Source organism: Pseudophryne corroboree, chromosome 10 (genome assembly GCF_028390025.1).
Source record: "Pseudophryne corroboree isolate aPseCor3 chromosome 10, aPseCor3.hap2, whole genome shotgun sequence".
Lineage (NCBI taxonomy): Eukaryota > Metazoa > Chordata > Amphibia > Anura > Myobatrachidae > Pseudophryne > Pseudophryne corroboree.
In genome coordinates this window covers 9,119,400-9,135,975 of record NC_086453.1, presented here as the reverse complement: position 1 = coordinate 9,135,975, position 16,576 = coordinate 9,119,400, and the positions used below count along the sequence as shown (strand labels likewise).

The window sequence follows — 16,576 nt, the reverse complement described above, 5'->3', positions numbered from 1 at the left end:
GGAAGGAAATCTCAGTCTCCCTTTCAAGCCTACGCTCTCTCAACCGTCTATCCACCCGGATGGATAACTGCATGAGCTGATCCAAGCTATCAGGCAAGGGATATTGTACCAGTTGGTCCTTTATCTGGTTAGAAAGACCTCTTCGGTACTGGTGTCTCAGGGCTGGGTCATTCCACTGGGTATCATGGGCCAACCTCCGAAACTCCGTACAGTAAACCTCAACTGGCCTTCGCCCTTGCTTAAGGATCGAAATCTGAGCCTCGGCTGAGGCCGTCTTGTCAGGGTCATCATACAACATGCCCAGTGCCGTAAAAAAAGCATCAACACTTTTAAGCGACGGACAGTCAGGCTGCAACCCATATGCCCAGACCTGTGGGTCTCCTTGTAGCAAGGAAATCACTATGCCCACCCGCTGAATCTCCGACCCAGAAGACTGAGGCCTAAGCCGGAAGTATAGCTTGCAGCTCTCCTTGAAACAAAAGAACTGCGAGCGATCTCCAGAGAAACGATCCGGGAGATTTACTTTCGGCTCCTTAACCCCTGCAGGTGCTGCTGCTGCGGGAGCTCCGCCAGCAGCCTGGGAGGTGTGCATTTTAATGGACAAATCATTAAATTGTCGAGTCAGGACCTGCACCTGATCGACCACCTGTTGCAACGTATTTTGAGGGGTATGCTCCATATTCCCACAAAATTTCAACAGGAGTATGAGGCTGCTGAATATGTTATGCACACCAGTGCCTGCAGGAAAGTACTGGTGTCAGAACTGTTATGCACTCCAGTGCCTGCAGGAATGCACTGGTGTCTGAACTGTTATGCAAAACAAATGGACTCACAGACAGACTGGGGAATATGACACAACGCACACAGAAGGTGATAGGGTAACAAAATACACACAAGGTGAACAGAGAAGCCCAGAGGCTAAGGAACTGGGTATCTCCCTTGTATTAGAACTGCTCAGATGGGAAAAGCAAGATGTTGTGTTTTAATACGTAGAGAACCCGAAATGCTGTTGCTAAGGGCAACAGCAAAACCCTAAAGGGTTACCAACGGGTGTGGCAGTAAACTCCTTGGTCAGAGATGGAATGATAGACACAAGGAGAGTCTCCACAATCCTAATTCTCACTTGCAGTGCACAGGTTCAGCTTACTGCCACTAAACTGACCCCTGACACCTAGCACAGTGAGACAGGATTAGACAGGCAAGTCTTAGAATACAGCCGCAAACTTGCTAAGTTCACAGAGTAGTAACAGAACCCCAGCAAGCTAAACGACTGACTCCAGTCTTACTGCTAGGTCTGGATTGGCAGAGTGTAATACCAAATCCCCAGGCCTATTTGCAGTAAGCAACAAACAAATACAAAGCTACACAGTACTGGTTAACTTTCAGGAACTGACTAACCAACAAAGATTCAGCAGCATCTGCTTACCCTGAGAAGAGGCCTTATAAAGCAGGTGCTGTCCACGCCCCACTCAGACCTCACAGACTGTGAGCACAAAAACCAGCACCGGATCCCCTGCCGTGCACAGAGCCTATAACCACTGCACAGCAAAAGACCCGAACCGGAGTATCAGCTGCGCTCAGGTTACTCCGCTAGCACTTGTCTCCCGGTTGCCATGACGACGTGGCAGCACAGGGCAGGAGACCCTAACAGTAATGCCCTATATGTGTGCTTACTTAGTGGTCTATATGTAACAATGCTATAGATCTATTGTGTATACTCACCTGTTATCTGTGTCACGGATCTGCGGCCAGGTAATATCTGGGTAGGGGACTCCAGGTCGACACCAAAAAGGGGCGACACACCTTAGGTCGACACCAATTGGTGTCGACCTAAAGTGTGTTGACCAATTAATGTCGACCTAAGTTGTGTCAACCTTTTTGGTGTCGACCTGGTATCCGGATACCGTAATATCTCGGGGTAATGGATGTGGCATACTCGTCTTACTGCGTCTTTCTCCCCGGCAGTGTGGTCCGGGCGGGTGTCTGATAGAACTTGCCCAGCAGCTGTTCATCATAATGGTTGGGAAGCAGATTGTCAGTAACATCCAGGAGTTCTTCATCCCGTAAGTAGGAGTAACACTTATTACACACATACAAGGGCTGGTTCTGAATCATATGCGTCAGCGGCTGCTTATTCCGTACGCCCTGGGAGCCTCCCTGCTGCCTCATGTGTGTGTCCGCCCGTCCTATGCTGGCGCTATAGATCTGTCAGAGACAGGTGCCCCATTTCCACCTGCACGCTCCAGGCGTGCCCGGATGTACACAAATACAGAGGTAGCCGCTCCATCACTCTGGCAATACTTATCAGACGCATGGAAAGGGAGGGGTCACAGCAAACAGAAAGGGGGGGGCAGGCTTGGACTGGCCCACAGGGGTACAGGGGAAACCACCGGTGGCCCCCACTGCCTGGGGCCCCACCTCCTGCTCTAAGGATCAGGTTCCAGTCTGTGCACTTGAATTATACATCATACATATGTTACCTTATACTGGACTATGGTGTATTCTCTACAGTGCATTGCTGTTATTAATCTGGTACATTATCAGGCATGCAGCAGCTGAATTTACTGTATATATGTATGAAGGGGCCCAGACGTTGCACTCTCTAATGGTTAGTCACACCAATGAGGTGGCAGGCCACACCCCCTCGGCAGACTGGCCACACCCCTAACATAGGCCCCTACCACTGCATCCCCCCGGTGGGCCCTACATGCCCCAGTCCGACACTGGGGGGGGGGGGGGTATCCCATCACAATGAATAATACCTGTGATAATACTTGAAAACAATATGGTGATAGAATTTCAGAGACATTTGTTACATATATTTGCAAATACATGATAAGCTGCTTAGCCCCTTCACGCCTTCTCTGATATCAACAGTCCTTATACTACATGATAATACTGCCCACTAGGGCCATGGAATTATCTCTAGTAAGGCCTCATGATAAAGACCCATACACGGGCCTACATGCCCACCGCACTCCAACGGTACAGAACTGTTGCATGAGCCTGCGAGTACAGATTGCCATAGTCGTGGCATATAAATGATGGCGATGGCCCCACATCTTGCACCCATCACCCGGCCAAATAGGCCCAAAATTGCTCGCTACCCTATGGGACAGCAACACTTTTGTGCGAGAACGGGCTGCCATACAGCGCGGCGTTTGCCACTCTGATTCAGCCAGGCGAAGGATTCGCTGGTAACTGAATTCCCCCCTATGTGCATATGCATAGTATGGCGCATGCAAAGTGTGTGATTGCATTCTGCGGCGCTTCCACAGTTTACAGATACCCGCCGGATCCGTCTGCATTTGGACTGGCATCCGAGTAGCGTCAGGCCCATAATGTCCAGTGCATCTCTATGCATGTATAACATATATAACGCTACGTAATGTGTGCGCACAGCTTGCAGCGACCTACGGTTATATAGCTACTGCGCAGGATAATATGTATGCAGTGTATAATTAGTATATTATACACTCTATAATCCCGCTTCTGTCCGTGTGCGCAGGAAAGTTAAATCTTGGCGGCAGAGGAGGCAGCTGGCGAAGGTTCGGGGGACCCAGATCTCGGAGGAGCCTAAGCGATGGGAGGAGGATTATGAGCTCATTGAGTGTGAGGGTCTCTTTGAGGAGTATCTGGAGATGGGTGAGTAGTGAGTGTCTGTATGAGTACGAGGATATAGAATGTGTACAGTATATAGGGGTAACTATCTCTGTGCCCCCTGTCAGTCACACATGAGGGTATAGAATGTGTACAGTATATAGGGGTAACTATCTCTGTGCCCCCTGTCAGTCACACATGAGGATATAGATTGTGTACAGTATATAGGGGTAACTATCTCTGTGCCCCCTGTCAGTCACACATGAGGGTATAGAATGTGTACAGTATATAGGGGTAACTATCTCTGTGCCCCCTGTCAGTCACACATGAGGGTATAGAATGTGTACAGTATATAGGGGTAACTATCTCTGTGCCCCCTGTCAGTCACACATGAGGATATAGAATGTGTACAGTATATAGGGGTAACTATCTCTGTCAGTCACACATGAGGATATAGAATGTGTACAGTATATAGGGGTAACTATCTCTGTGCCCCCTGTCAGTCACACATGAGGATATAGAATGTGTACAGTATATAGGGGTAACTATCTCTGTGCCCTCTGTCAGTCACACATGAGGGTATAGAATGTGTACAGTATATAGGGGTAACTATCTCTGTGCCCTCTGTCAGTCACATATGAGGTTATAGAATGTGTACAGTATATAGGGGTAACTATCTCTGTTCCCCCTGTCAGTCACACATGAGGGTATAGAATGTGTACAGTATATACGGGTAACTATCTCTGTGCCCTCTGTCAGTCACACATGAGGATATAGAATGTGTACAGTATATAGGGGTAACTATCTCTGTGCCCCCTGTCAGTCACACATGAGGATATAGAATGTGTACAGTATATAGGGGTAACTATCTCTGTGCCCCCTGTCAGTCACACATGAGGATATAGAATGTGTACAGTATATACGGGTAACTATCTCTGTGCCCTCTGTCAGTCACACATGAGGATATAGAAAGTGTACAGTATATAGGGGTAACTATCTCTGTGCCCCTTGTCAGTCACACATGAGGGTATAGAATGTGTACAGTATATACGGGTAACTATCTCTGTGCCCTCTGTCAGTCACACATGAGGATATAGAATGTGTACAGTATATAGGGGTAACTATCTCTGTGCCCCCTGTCAGTCACACATGAGGATATAGAATGTGTACAGTATATAGGGGTAACTATCTCTGTTCTCTCTGTCAGTCACACATGAGGGTATAGAATATGTACAGTATATACGGGTAACTATCTCTGTGCCCTCTGTCAGTCACACATGAGGGTATAGAATGTGTACAGTATATACGGGTAACTATCTCTGTGCCCTCTGTCAGTCACACATGAGGATATAGAATGTGTACAGTATATAGGGGTAACTATCTCTGTGCCCCCTGTCAGTCACACATGAGGGTATAGAATGTGTACAGTATATACGGGTAACTATCTCTGTGCCCTCTGTCAGTCACACATGAGGATATAGAATGTGTACAGTATATAGGGGTAACTATCTCTGTGCCCTCTGTCAGTCACACATGAGGATATAGAATGTGTACAGTATATAGGGGTAACTATCTCTGTGCCCCCTGTCAGTCATACATGAGGATATAGAATGTGTACAGTATATAGGGGTAACTATTTCTGTTCTCTCTGTCAGTCACACATGAGGATATAGAATGTGTACAGTATATAGGGGTAACTATCTCTGTGCCCCCTGTCAGTCACACATGAGGATATAGAATGTGTACAGTATATAGGGGTAACTATTTCTGTTCTCTCTGTCAGTCACACATGAGGATATAGAATGTGTACAGTATATAGGGGTAACTATCTCTGTGCCCTCTGTCAGTCACACATGAGGGTATAGAATGTGTACAGTATATAGGGGTAACTATCTCTGTGCCCTCTGTCAGTCACACATGAGGATATAGAATGTGTACAGTATATAGGGGTAACTATCTCTGTGCCCCCTGTCAGTCACACATGAGGATATAGAATGTGTACAGTATATAGGGGTAACTATCTCTGTGCCCCCTGTCAGTCACACATGAGTATATAGAATGTGTACAGTATATAGGGGTAACTATCTCTGTGCCCTCTGTCAGTCACACATGAGGATATAGAATGTGTACAGTATATAGGGGTAACTATCTCTGTGCCCCCTGTCAGTCACACATGAGGATATAGAAAGTGTACAGTATATAGGGGTAACTATCTCTGTGCCCTCTGTCAGTCACACATGAGGGTATAGAATGTGTACAGTATATAGGGGTAACTATCTCTGTGCCCCCTGTCAGTCACACATGAGGATATAGAATGTGTACAGTATATAGGGGTAACTATCTCTGTGCCCTCTGTCAGTCACACATGAGGATATAGAATGTGTACAGTATATAGGGGTAACTATCTCTGTGCCCTCTGTCAGTCAAACATGAGGGTATAGAATGTGTACAGTATATAGGGGTAACTATCTCTGTGCCCTCTGTCAGTCACACATGAGGTTATAGAATGTGTAGAGTATATAGGGGTAACTATCTTTGTTCCCCCTGTCAGTCACACATGAGGGTATAGAATGTGTACAGTATATACGGGTAACTATCTCTGTGCCCTCTGTCAGTCACACATGAGGATATAGAATGTGTACAGTATATAGGGGTAACTATCTCTGTGCCCCCTGTCAGTCACACATGAGGATATAGAATGTGTACAGTATATAGGGGTATCTATCTCTGTGCCCCCTGTCAGTCACACATGAGGATATAGAATGTGTACAGTATATAGGGGTAACTATCTCTGTGCCCCCTGTCAGTCACACATGAGGATATAGAATGTGTACAGTATATACGGGTAACTATCTCTGTGCCCTCTGTCAGTCACACATGAGGATATAGAATGTGTACAGTATATAGGGGTAACTATTTCGGTGCCCCCTGTCAGTCACACATGAGGGTATAGAATGTGTACAGTATATACGGGTAACTATCTCTGTGCCCTCTGTCAGTCACACATGAGGATATAGAATGTGTACAGTATATAGGGGTAACTATCTCTGTGCCCTCTGTCAGTCAATCATGAGGGTATAGAATGTGTACAGTATATAGGGGTAACTATCTCTGTTCTCTCTGTCAGTCACACATGAGGATATAGAATGTGTACAGTATATAGGGGTAACTATCTCTGTGCCCTCTGTCAGTCACACATGAGGATATAGAATGTGTACAGTATATAGGGGTAACTATCTCTGTTCTCTCTGTCAGTCACACAGGAGGATATAGAATGTGTACAGTATATAGGGGTAACTATCTCTGTGCCCCCTGACAGTCACACATGAGGATATAGAATGTGTACAGTATATAGGGGTAACTATCTCTGTGCCCCCTGTCAGTCACACATGAGGATATAGAATGTGTACAGTATATACGGGTAACTATCTCTGTGCCCCCTGTCAGTCACACATGAGGGTATAGAATGTGTACAGTATATAGGGGTAACTTTCTCTGTGCCCTCTGTCAGTCACACATGAGGATATAGAATGTGTACAGTATATAGGGGTAACTATTTCTGTGTCCTCTGTCAGTCACACATGAGGATATAGAATGTGTACAGTATAGAGGGGTAACTATCTCTGTGCCCTTTGTCAGTCACACATGAGTATATAGAATGTGTACAGTATATAGGGGTAACTATCTCTGTGCCCTCTGTCAGTCACACATGAGGATATAGAATGTGTACAGTATATAGGGGTAACTATCTCTGTTCTCTCTGTCAGTCACACAGGAGGATATAGAATGTGTACAGTATATTGGGGTAACTATCTCTGTGCCCCCTGTCAGTCACACAAGAGGATATAGAATGTGTACAGTATATAGGGGTAACTATCTCTGTGCCCCCTCTGTCAGTCACACATGAGGATATAGAATGTGTACAGTATATAGGGGTAACTATCTCTGTTCTCTCTGTGAGTCACACAGGAGGATATAGAATGTGTACAGTATATAGGAGTAACTATCTCTGTGCCCCCTGTCAGTCACACATGAGGATATAGAATGTGTACAGTATATAGGGGTAACTATCTCTGTGCCCCCTGTCAGTCACACATGAGGATATAGAATGTGTACAGTATATAGGGGTAACTATCTCTGTGCCCTCTGTCAGTCACACATGAGGGTATAGAATGTGTACAGTATATAGGGGTAACTATCTCTGTGCCCCCTGTCAGTCACACATGAGGATATAGAATGTGTACAGTATATAGGGGTAACTATCTCTGTGCCCCCTGTCAGTCACACATGAGGATATAGAATGTGTACAGTATATAGGGGTAACTATCTCTGTGCTCTCTGTCAGTCACACATGAGGGTATAGAATGTGTACAGTATAGAGGGGTAACTATCTCTGTGCCCTTTGTCAGTCAAACATGAGGATATAGAATGTGTACAGTATATAGGGGTAACTATCTCTGTGCCCTCTGTCAGTCACACATGAGGATATAGAATGTGTACAGTATATAGGGGTAACTATCTCTGTGCCCTCTGTCAGTCACACATGAGGATATAGAATGTGTACAGTATATAGGGGTAACTATCTCTGTGCCCCCTGTCAGTCACACATGAGGATATAGAATGTGTACAGTATATAGGGGTAACTATCTCTGTGCCCTCTGTCAGTCACACATGAGGGTATAGAATGTGTACAGTATATAGGGGTAACTATCTCTGTGCCCTCTGTCAGTCACACATGAGGATATAGAATGTGTACAGTATATAGGGGTAACTATCTCTGTTCTCTCTGTCAGTCACACAGGAGGATATAGAATGTGTACAGTATATAGGAGTAACTATCTCTGTGCCCCCTGTCAGTCACACATGAGGATATAGAATGTGTACAGTATATAGGGGTAACTATCTCTGTGCCCCCTGTCAGTCACACATGAGGATATAGAATGTGTACAGTATATAGGGGTAACTATCTCTGTGCCCTCTGTCAGTCACACATGAGGATATAGAATGTGTACAGTATATAGGGGTAACTATCTCTGTGCCCTCTGTCAGTCACACAGGAGGATATAGAATGTGTACAGTATATAGGGGTAACTATCTCTGTGCCCTCTGTCAGTCACACATGAGGATATAGTATGTGTACAGTATATAGGGGTAACTATCTCTGTGCCCCCTGTCAGTCACACATGAGGGTATAGAATGTGTACAGTATATAGGGGTATCTATCTCTGTGCTCTCTGTCAGTCACACATGAGGATATAGAATGTGTACAGTATATAGGGGTAACTATCTCTGTGCCCTCTGTCAGTCACACATGAGGATATAGTATGTGTACAGTATATAGGGGTAACTATCTCTGTGCCCTCTGTCAGTCACACATGAGGGTATAGAATGTGTACAGTATATAGGGGTATCTATCTCTGTGCTCTCTGTCAGTCACACATGAGGATATAGAATGTGTACAGTATATAGGGGTAACTATCTCTGTGCCCTCTGTCAGTCACACATGAGGATATAGTATGTGTACAGTATATAGGGGTAACTATCTCTGGGCCCCCTGTCAGTCACACATGAGGGTATAGAATGTGTACAGTATATAGGGGTATCTATCTCTGTGCTCTCTGTCAGTCACACATGAGGATATAGAATGTGCACAGTATATAGGGGTAACTATCTCTGTGCTCTCTGTCAGTCACACATGAGGCTATAGAATGTGTACAGTATATAGGGGTAACTTTCTCTGTGCCCCCTCTGTCAGTCACACATGAGCATATAGAATGTGTACAGTATATAGGGGTAACTATCTCTGTGCCCCCTGTCAGTCACACATGAGGATATAGAATGTGTACAGTATATAGGAGTAACTATCTCTGTGCCCTCTGTCAGTCACACATGAGGATATAGAATGTGTACAGTATATAGGAGTAACTATCTCTGTGCCCTCTGTCAGTCACACATGAGGATATAGAATGTGTACAGTATATAGGGGTAACTATCTCTGTGCCCCCTGTCAGTCACACATGAGGGTATAGAATGTGTACAGTATATAGGGGTAACTATCTCTGTGCCCCCTGTCAGTCACACATGAGGATATAGAATGTGTACAGTATATAGGGGTAACTATCTCTGTGCTCTCTGTCAGTCACACATGAGGGTATAGAATGTGTACAGTATAGAGGGGTAACTATCTCTGTGCCCTCTGTCAGTCACACATGAGGATATAGAATGTGTACAGTATATAGGGGTAACTATCTCTGTTCTCTCTGTCAGTCACACAGGAGGATATAGAATGTGTACAGTATATAGGAGTAACTATCTCTGTGCCCCCTGTCAGTCACACATGAGGATATAGAATGTGTACAGTATATAGGGGTAACTATCTCTGTGCCCCCTGTCAGTCACACATGAGGATATAGAATGTGTACAGTATATAGGGGTAACTATCTCTGTGTCCTCTGTCAGTCACACATGAGGATATAGAATGTGTACAGTATATAGGGGTAACTATCTCTGTGCCCTCTGTCAGTCACACATGAGGATATAGAATGTGTACAGTATATAGGGGTAACTATCTCTGTTCTCTCTGTCAGTCACACATGAGGATATAGAATGTGTACAGTATATAGGAGTAACTATCTCTGTGCCCCCTGTCAGTCACACATGAGGATATAGAATGTGTACAGTATATAGGGGTAACTATCTCTGTGCCCCCTGTCAGTCACACATGAGGATATAGAATGTGTACAGTATATAGGGGTAACTATCTCTGTGCCCTCTGTCAGTCACACATGAGGATATAGAATGTGTACAGTATATAGGGGTAACTATCTCTGTGCCCCCTGTCAGTCACACATGAGGATATAGAATGTGTACAGTATATACGGGTAACTATCTCTGTGCCCCCTGTCAGTCACACATGAGGGTATAGAATGTGTACAGTATATAGGGGTAACTATCTCTGTGCCCTCTGTCAGTCACACAGGAGGATATAGAATGTGTACAGTATATAGGGGTAACTATCTCGGTGCCCTCTGTCAGTCACACATGAGGATATAGTATGTGTACAGTATATAGGGGTAACTATCTCTGTGCCCCCTGTCAGTCACACATGAGGGTATAGAATGTGTACAGTATATAGGGGTATCTATCTCTGTGCTCTCTGTCAGTCACACATGAGGATATAGAATGTGTACAGTATATAGGGGTAACTATCTCTGTGCTCTCTGTCAGTCACACATGAGGATATAGAATGTGTACAGTATATAGGGGTATCTATCTCTGTGCTCTCTGTCAGTCACACATGAGGATATAAAATGTGTACAGTATATAGGGGTAACTATCTCTGTGCTCTCTGTCAGTCACACATGAGGATATAGAATGTGTACAGTATATAGGGGTATCTATCTCTGTGCTCTCTGTCAGTCACACATGAGGATATAAAATGTGTACAGTATATAGGGGTAACTATCTCTGTGCCCCCTCTGTCAGTCACACATGAGGATATGGAATGTGTACAGTATATAGGGGTAACTATCTCTGTGCCCCCTCTGTCAGTCACACATGAGGATATAGAATGTGTACAGTATATAGGGGTAACTATCTCTGTGCCCCCTGTCAGTCACACATGAGGATATAGAATGTGTACAGTATATAGGGGTAACTATCTCTGTGCCCCCTGTCAGTCACACATGAGGATATAGAATGTGTACAGTATATAGGGGTAACTATCTCTGTGCCCCCTGTCAGTCACACATGAGGATATAGAATGTGTACAGTATATAGGGGTAACTATCTCTGTGCCCCCTGTCAGTCACACATGAGGATATAGAATGTGTACAGTATAGAGGGGTAACTATCTCTGTGCCCTCTGTCAGTCACACATGAGGATATAGAATGTGTACAGTATATAGGGGTAACTATCTCTGTGCCCCCTGTCAGTCACACATGAGGATATAGAATGTGTACAGTATATAGGGGTAACTATCTCTGTGCCCCCTATCAGTCACACATGAGGATATGGAATGTGTACAGTATATAGGGGTAACTATCTCTGTGCCCCCTGTCAGTCACACATGAGGATATAGAATGTGTACAGTATATAGGGGTAACTATCTCTGTGCCCCCTGTCAGTCACACATGAGGATATAGAATGTGTACAGTATATAGGGGTAACTATCTCTGTACCCCCTATCAGTCACACATGAGGATATAGAATGTGTACAGTATAGAGGGGTAACTATCTCTGTACCCCCTATCAGTCACACATGAGGATATAGAATGTGTACAGTATATAGGGGTAACTATCTCTGTGCCCCCTGTCAGTCACACATGAGGGTATAGAATGTGTACAGTATATAGGGGTAACTATCTCTGTGCCCCCTGTCAGTCACACATGAGGATATAGAATGTGTACAGTATATACGGGTAACTATCTCTGTGCCCTCTGTCAGTCACACATGAGGGTATATAATGTGTACAGTATATAGGGGTAACTATCTCTGTGCCCCCTTTCAGTCACACATGAGGATATAGAATGTGTACAGTATATAGGGGTAACTATCTCGGTGCCCTCTGTCAGTCACACAGGAGGATATAGAATGTGTACAGTATATAGGGGTAACTATCTCGGTGCCCCCTGTCAGTCACACATGAGGATATAGAATGTGTACAGTATATAGGAGTAACTATCTCTGTGCCCTCTGTCAGTCACACATGAGGATATAGAATGTGTACAGTATATAGGAGTAACTATCTCTGTGCCCTCTGTCAGTCACACATGAGGATATAGAATGTGTACAGTATATAGGGGTAACTATCTCTGTGCCCCCTGTCAGTCACACATGAGGGTATAGAATGTGTACAGTATATAGGGGTAACTATCTCTGTGCCCCCTGTCAGTCACACATGAGGATATAGAATGTGTACAGTATATAGGGGTAACTATCTCTGTGCTCTCTGTCAGTCACACATGAGGGTATAGAATGTGTACAGTATAGAGGGGTAACTATCTCTGTGCCCTCTGTCAGTCACACATGAGGATATAGAATGTGTACAGTATATAGGGGTAACTATCTCTGTTCTCTCTGTCAGTCACACAGGAGGATATAGAATGTGTACAGTATATAGGAGTAACTATCTCTGTGCCCCCTGTCAGTCACACATGAGGATATAGAATGTGTACAGTATATAGGGGTAACTATCTCTGTGCCCCCTGTCAGTCACACATGAGGATATAGAATGTGTACAGTATATAGGGGTAACTATCTCTGTGTCCTCTGTCAGTCACACATGAGGATATAGAATGTGTACAGTATATAGGGGTAACTATCTCTGTGCCCTCTGTCAGTCACACATGAGGATATAGAATGTGTACAGTATATAGGGGTAACTATCTCTGTTCTCTCTGTCAGTCACACATGAGGATATAGAATGTGTACAGTATATAGGAGTAACTATCTCTGTGCCCCCTGTCAGTCACACATGAGGATATAGAATGTGTACAGTATATAGGGGTAACTATCTCTGTGCCCCCTGTCAGTCACACATGAGGATATAGAATGTGTACAGTATATAGGGGTAACTATCTCTGTGCCCTCTGTCAGTCACACATGAGGATATAGAATGTGTACAGTATATAGGGGTAACTATCTCTGTGCCCCCTGTCAGTCACACATGAGGATATAGAATGTGTACAGTATATACGGGTAACTATCTCTGTGCCCCCTGTCAGTCACACATGAGGGTATAGAATGTGTACAGTATATAGGGGTAACTATCTCTGTGCCCTCTGTCAGTCACACAGGAGGATATAGAATGTGTACAGTATATAGGGGTAACTATCTCTGTGCCCTCTGTCAGTCACACATGAGGATATAGTATGTGTACAGTATATAGGGGTAACTATCTCTGTGCCCCCTGTCAGTCACACATGAGGGTATAGAATGTGTACAGTATATAGGGGTATCTATCTCTGTGCTCTCTGTCAGTCACACATGAGGATATAGAATGTGTACAGTATATAGGGGTAACTATCTCTGTGCTCTCTGTCAGTCACACATGAGGATATAGAATGTGTACAGTATATAGGGGTATCTATCTCTGTGCTCTCTGTCAGTCACACATGAGGATATAAAATGTGTACAGTATATAGGGGTAACTATCTCTGTGCTCTCTGTCAGTCACACATGAGGATATAGAATGTGTACAGTATATAGGGGTATCTATCTCTGTGCTCTCTGTCAGTCACACATGAGGATATAAAATGTGTACAGTATATAGGGGTAACTATCTCTGTGCCCCCTCTGTCAGTCACACATGAGGATATGGAATGTGTACAGTATATAGGGGTAACTATCTCTGTGCCCCCTCTGTCAGTCACACATGAGGATATAGAATGTGTACAGTATATAGGGGTAACTATCTCTGTGCCCCCTGTCAGTCACACATGAGGATATAGAATGTGTACAGTATATAGGGGTAACTATCTCTGTGCCCCCTGTCAGTCACACATGAGGATATAGAATGTGTACAGTATATAGGGGTAACTATCTCTGTGCCCCCTGTCAGTCACACATGAGGATATAGAATGTGTACAGTATATAGGGGTAACTATCTCTGTGCCCCCTGTCAGTCACACATGAGGATATAGAATGTGTACAGTATAGAGGGGTAACTATCTCTGTGCCCTCTGTCAGTCACACATGAGGATATAGAATGTGTACAGTATATAGGGGTAACTATCTCTGTGCCCCCTGTCAGTCACACATGAGGATATAGAATGTGTACAGTATATAGGGGTAACTATCTCTGTGCCCCCTATCAGTCACACATGAGGATATGGAATGTGTACAGTATATAGGGGTAACTATCTCTGTGCCCCCTGTCAGTCACACATGAGGATATAGAATGTGTACAGTATATAGGGGTAACTATCTCTGTGCCCCCTGTCAGTCACACATGAGGATATAGAATGTGTACAGTATATAGGGGTAACTATCTCTGTACCCCCTATCAGTCACACATGAGGATATAGAATGTGTACAGTATAGAGGGGTAACTATCTCTGTACCCCCTATCAGTCACACATGAGGATATAGAATGTGTACAGTATATAGGGGTAACTATCTCTGTGCCCCCTGTCAGTCACACATGAGGGTATAGAATGTGTACAGTATATAGGGGTAACTATCTCTGTGCCCCCTGTCAGTCACACATGAGGATATAGAATGTGTACAGTATATACGGGTAACTATCTCTGTGCCCTCTGTCAGTCACACATGAGGGTATATAATGTGTTCAGTATATAGGGGTAACTATCTCTGTGCCCCCTTTCAGTCACACATGAGGATATAGAATGTGTACAGTATATAGGGGTAACTATCTCGGTGCCCTCTGTCAGTCACACAGGAGGATATAGAATGTGTACAGTATATAGGGGTAACTATCTCGGTGCCCCCTGTCAGTCACACATGAGGATATAGAATGTGTACAGTATATAGGGGTAACTATCTCTGTGCCCTCTGTCAGTCACACATGAGGATATAGAATGTGTACAGTATATAGGGGTAACTATCTCTGTGCCCCCTTTCAGTCACACATGAGGATATAGAATGTGTACAGTATATAGGGGTAACTATCTCTGTGCCCTCTGTCAGTCACACATGAGGATATAGAATGTGTACAGTATATACGGGTAACTATCTCTGTGCCCTCTGTCAGTCACACATGAGGGTATAGAATGTGTACAGTATATAGGGGTAACTATCTCTGTGCCCTCTGTCAGTCACACAGGAGGATATAGAATGTGTACAGTATATAGGGGTAACTATCTCTGTGCCCTCTGTCAGTCACACATGAGGATATAGAATGTGTACAGTATATAGGGGTAACTATCTCTGTGCCCCCTCTGTCAGTCACACATGAGGATATAGAATGTGTACAGTATATAGGGGTAACTATCTCTGTGCCCCCTCTGTCAGTCACACATGAGGATATAGAATGTGTACAGTATATAGGGGTAACTATCTCTGTGCCCCCTGTCAGTCACACATGAGGATATAGAATGTGTACAGTATATAGGGGTAACTATCTCTGTGCCCTCTGTCAGTCACACATGAGGATATAGAATGTGTACAGTATATAGGGGTAACTATCTCTGTGCCCTCTGTCAGTCACACATGAGGATATAGAATGTGTACAGTATATAGGGGTAACTATCTCTGTGCCCTCTGTCAGTCACACATGAGGGTATAGAATGTGTACAGTATATAGGGGTAACTATCTCTGTGCCCTCTGTCAATCACACATGAGGATATAGAATGTGTACAGTATATAGGGGTAACTATCTCTGTGCTCTCTGTCAGTCACACATGAGGATATAGAATGTGTACAGTATATAGGGGTAACTATCTCTGTGCCCTCTGTCAGTCACACATGAGGATATAGAATGTGTACAGTATATAGGGGTAACTATCTCTGTTCTCTCTGTCAGTCACACATGAGGATAAAGAATGTGTACAGTATATAGGGGTAACTATCTCTGTGCCCCCTGTCAGTCACACATGAGGGTATAGAATGTGTACAGTATATAGGGGTAACTATCTCTGTGCCCCCTGTCAGTCACACATGAGGGTATAGAATGTGTACAGTATATAGGGGTAACTATCTCTGTGCATTATGTCAGTCACACATGAGGATATAGAATGTGTACAGTATATAGGGGTAACTATCTCTGTTGTCTCTGTCAGTCACACATGAGGGTATAGAATGTGTACAGTATATAGGGGTAACTATCTCTGTGCCCTCTGTCAGTCACACATGAGGATATAGAATGTGTACAGTATATAGGGGTAACTATCTCTGTTCTCTCTGTCAGTCACACATGAGGGTATAGAATGTGTACAGTATATAGGGGTAACTATCTCTGTGCCCCCTGTCAGTCACACATGAGGGTATAGAATGTGTACAGTATATAGGGGTA

The 16,576-nt window shown here is 44.3% G+C and overlaps 1 protein-coding gene across 2 annotated transcripts in view; it reads left to right on the top strand.

Annotated features, from left to right (window-relative positions):
* LOC134965743 (anoctamin-7-like) overlaps positions 1 to 16,576 on the top strand; it is a 99,821-nt gene that overhangs the window by 50,956 nt on the left and 32,289 nt on the right. For both annotated transcript variants that reach the window (XM_063942090.1, XM_063942089.1), the window contains exons 18-19: positions 1,966 to 2,063; positions 3,509 to 3,645. In XM_063942090.1, the coding sequence (XP_063798160.1) occupies positions 1,966 to 2,063; positions 3,509 to 3,645 (235 nt within the window). The remainder of the gene's footprint in view (positions 1 to 1,965; positions 2,064 to 3,508; positions 3,646 to 16,576) is intronic.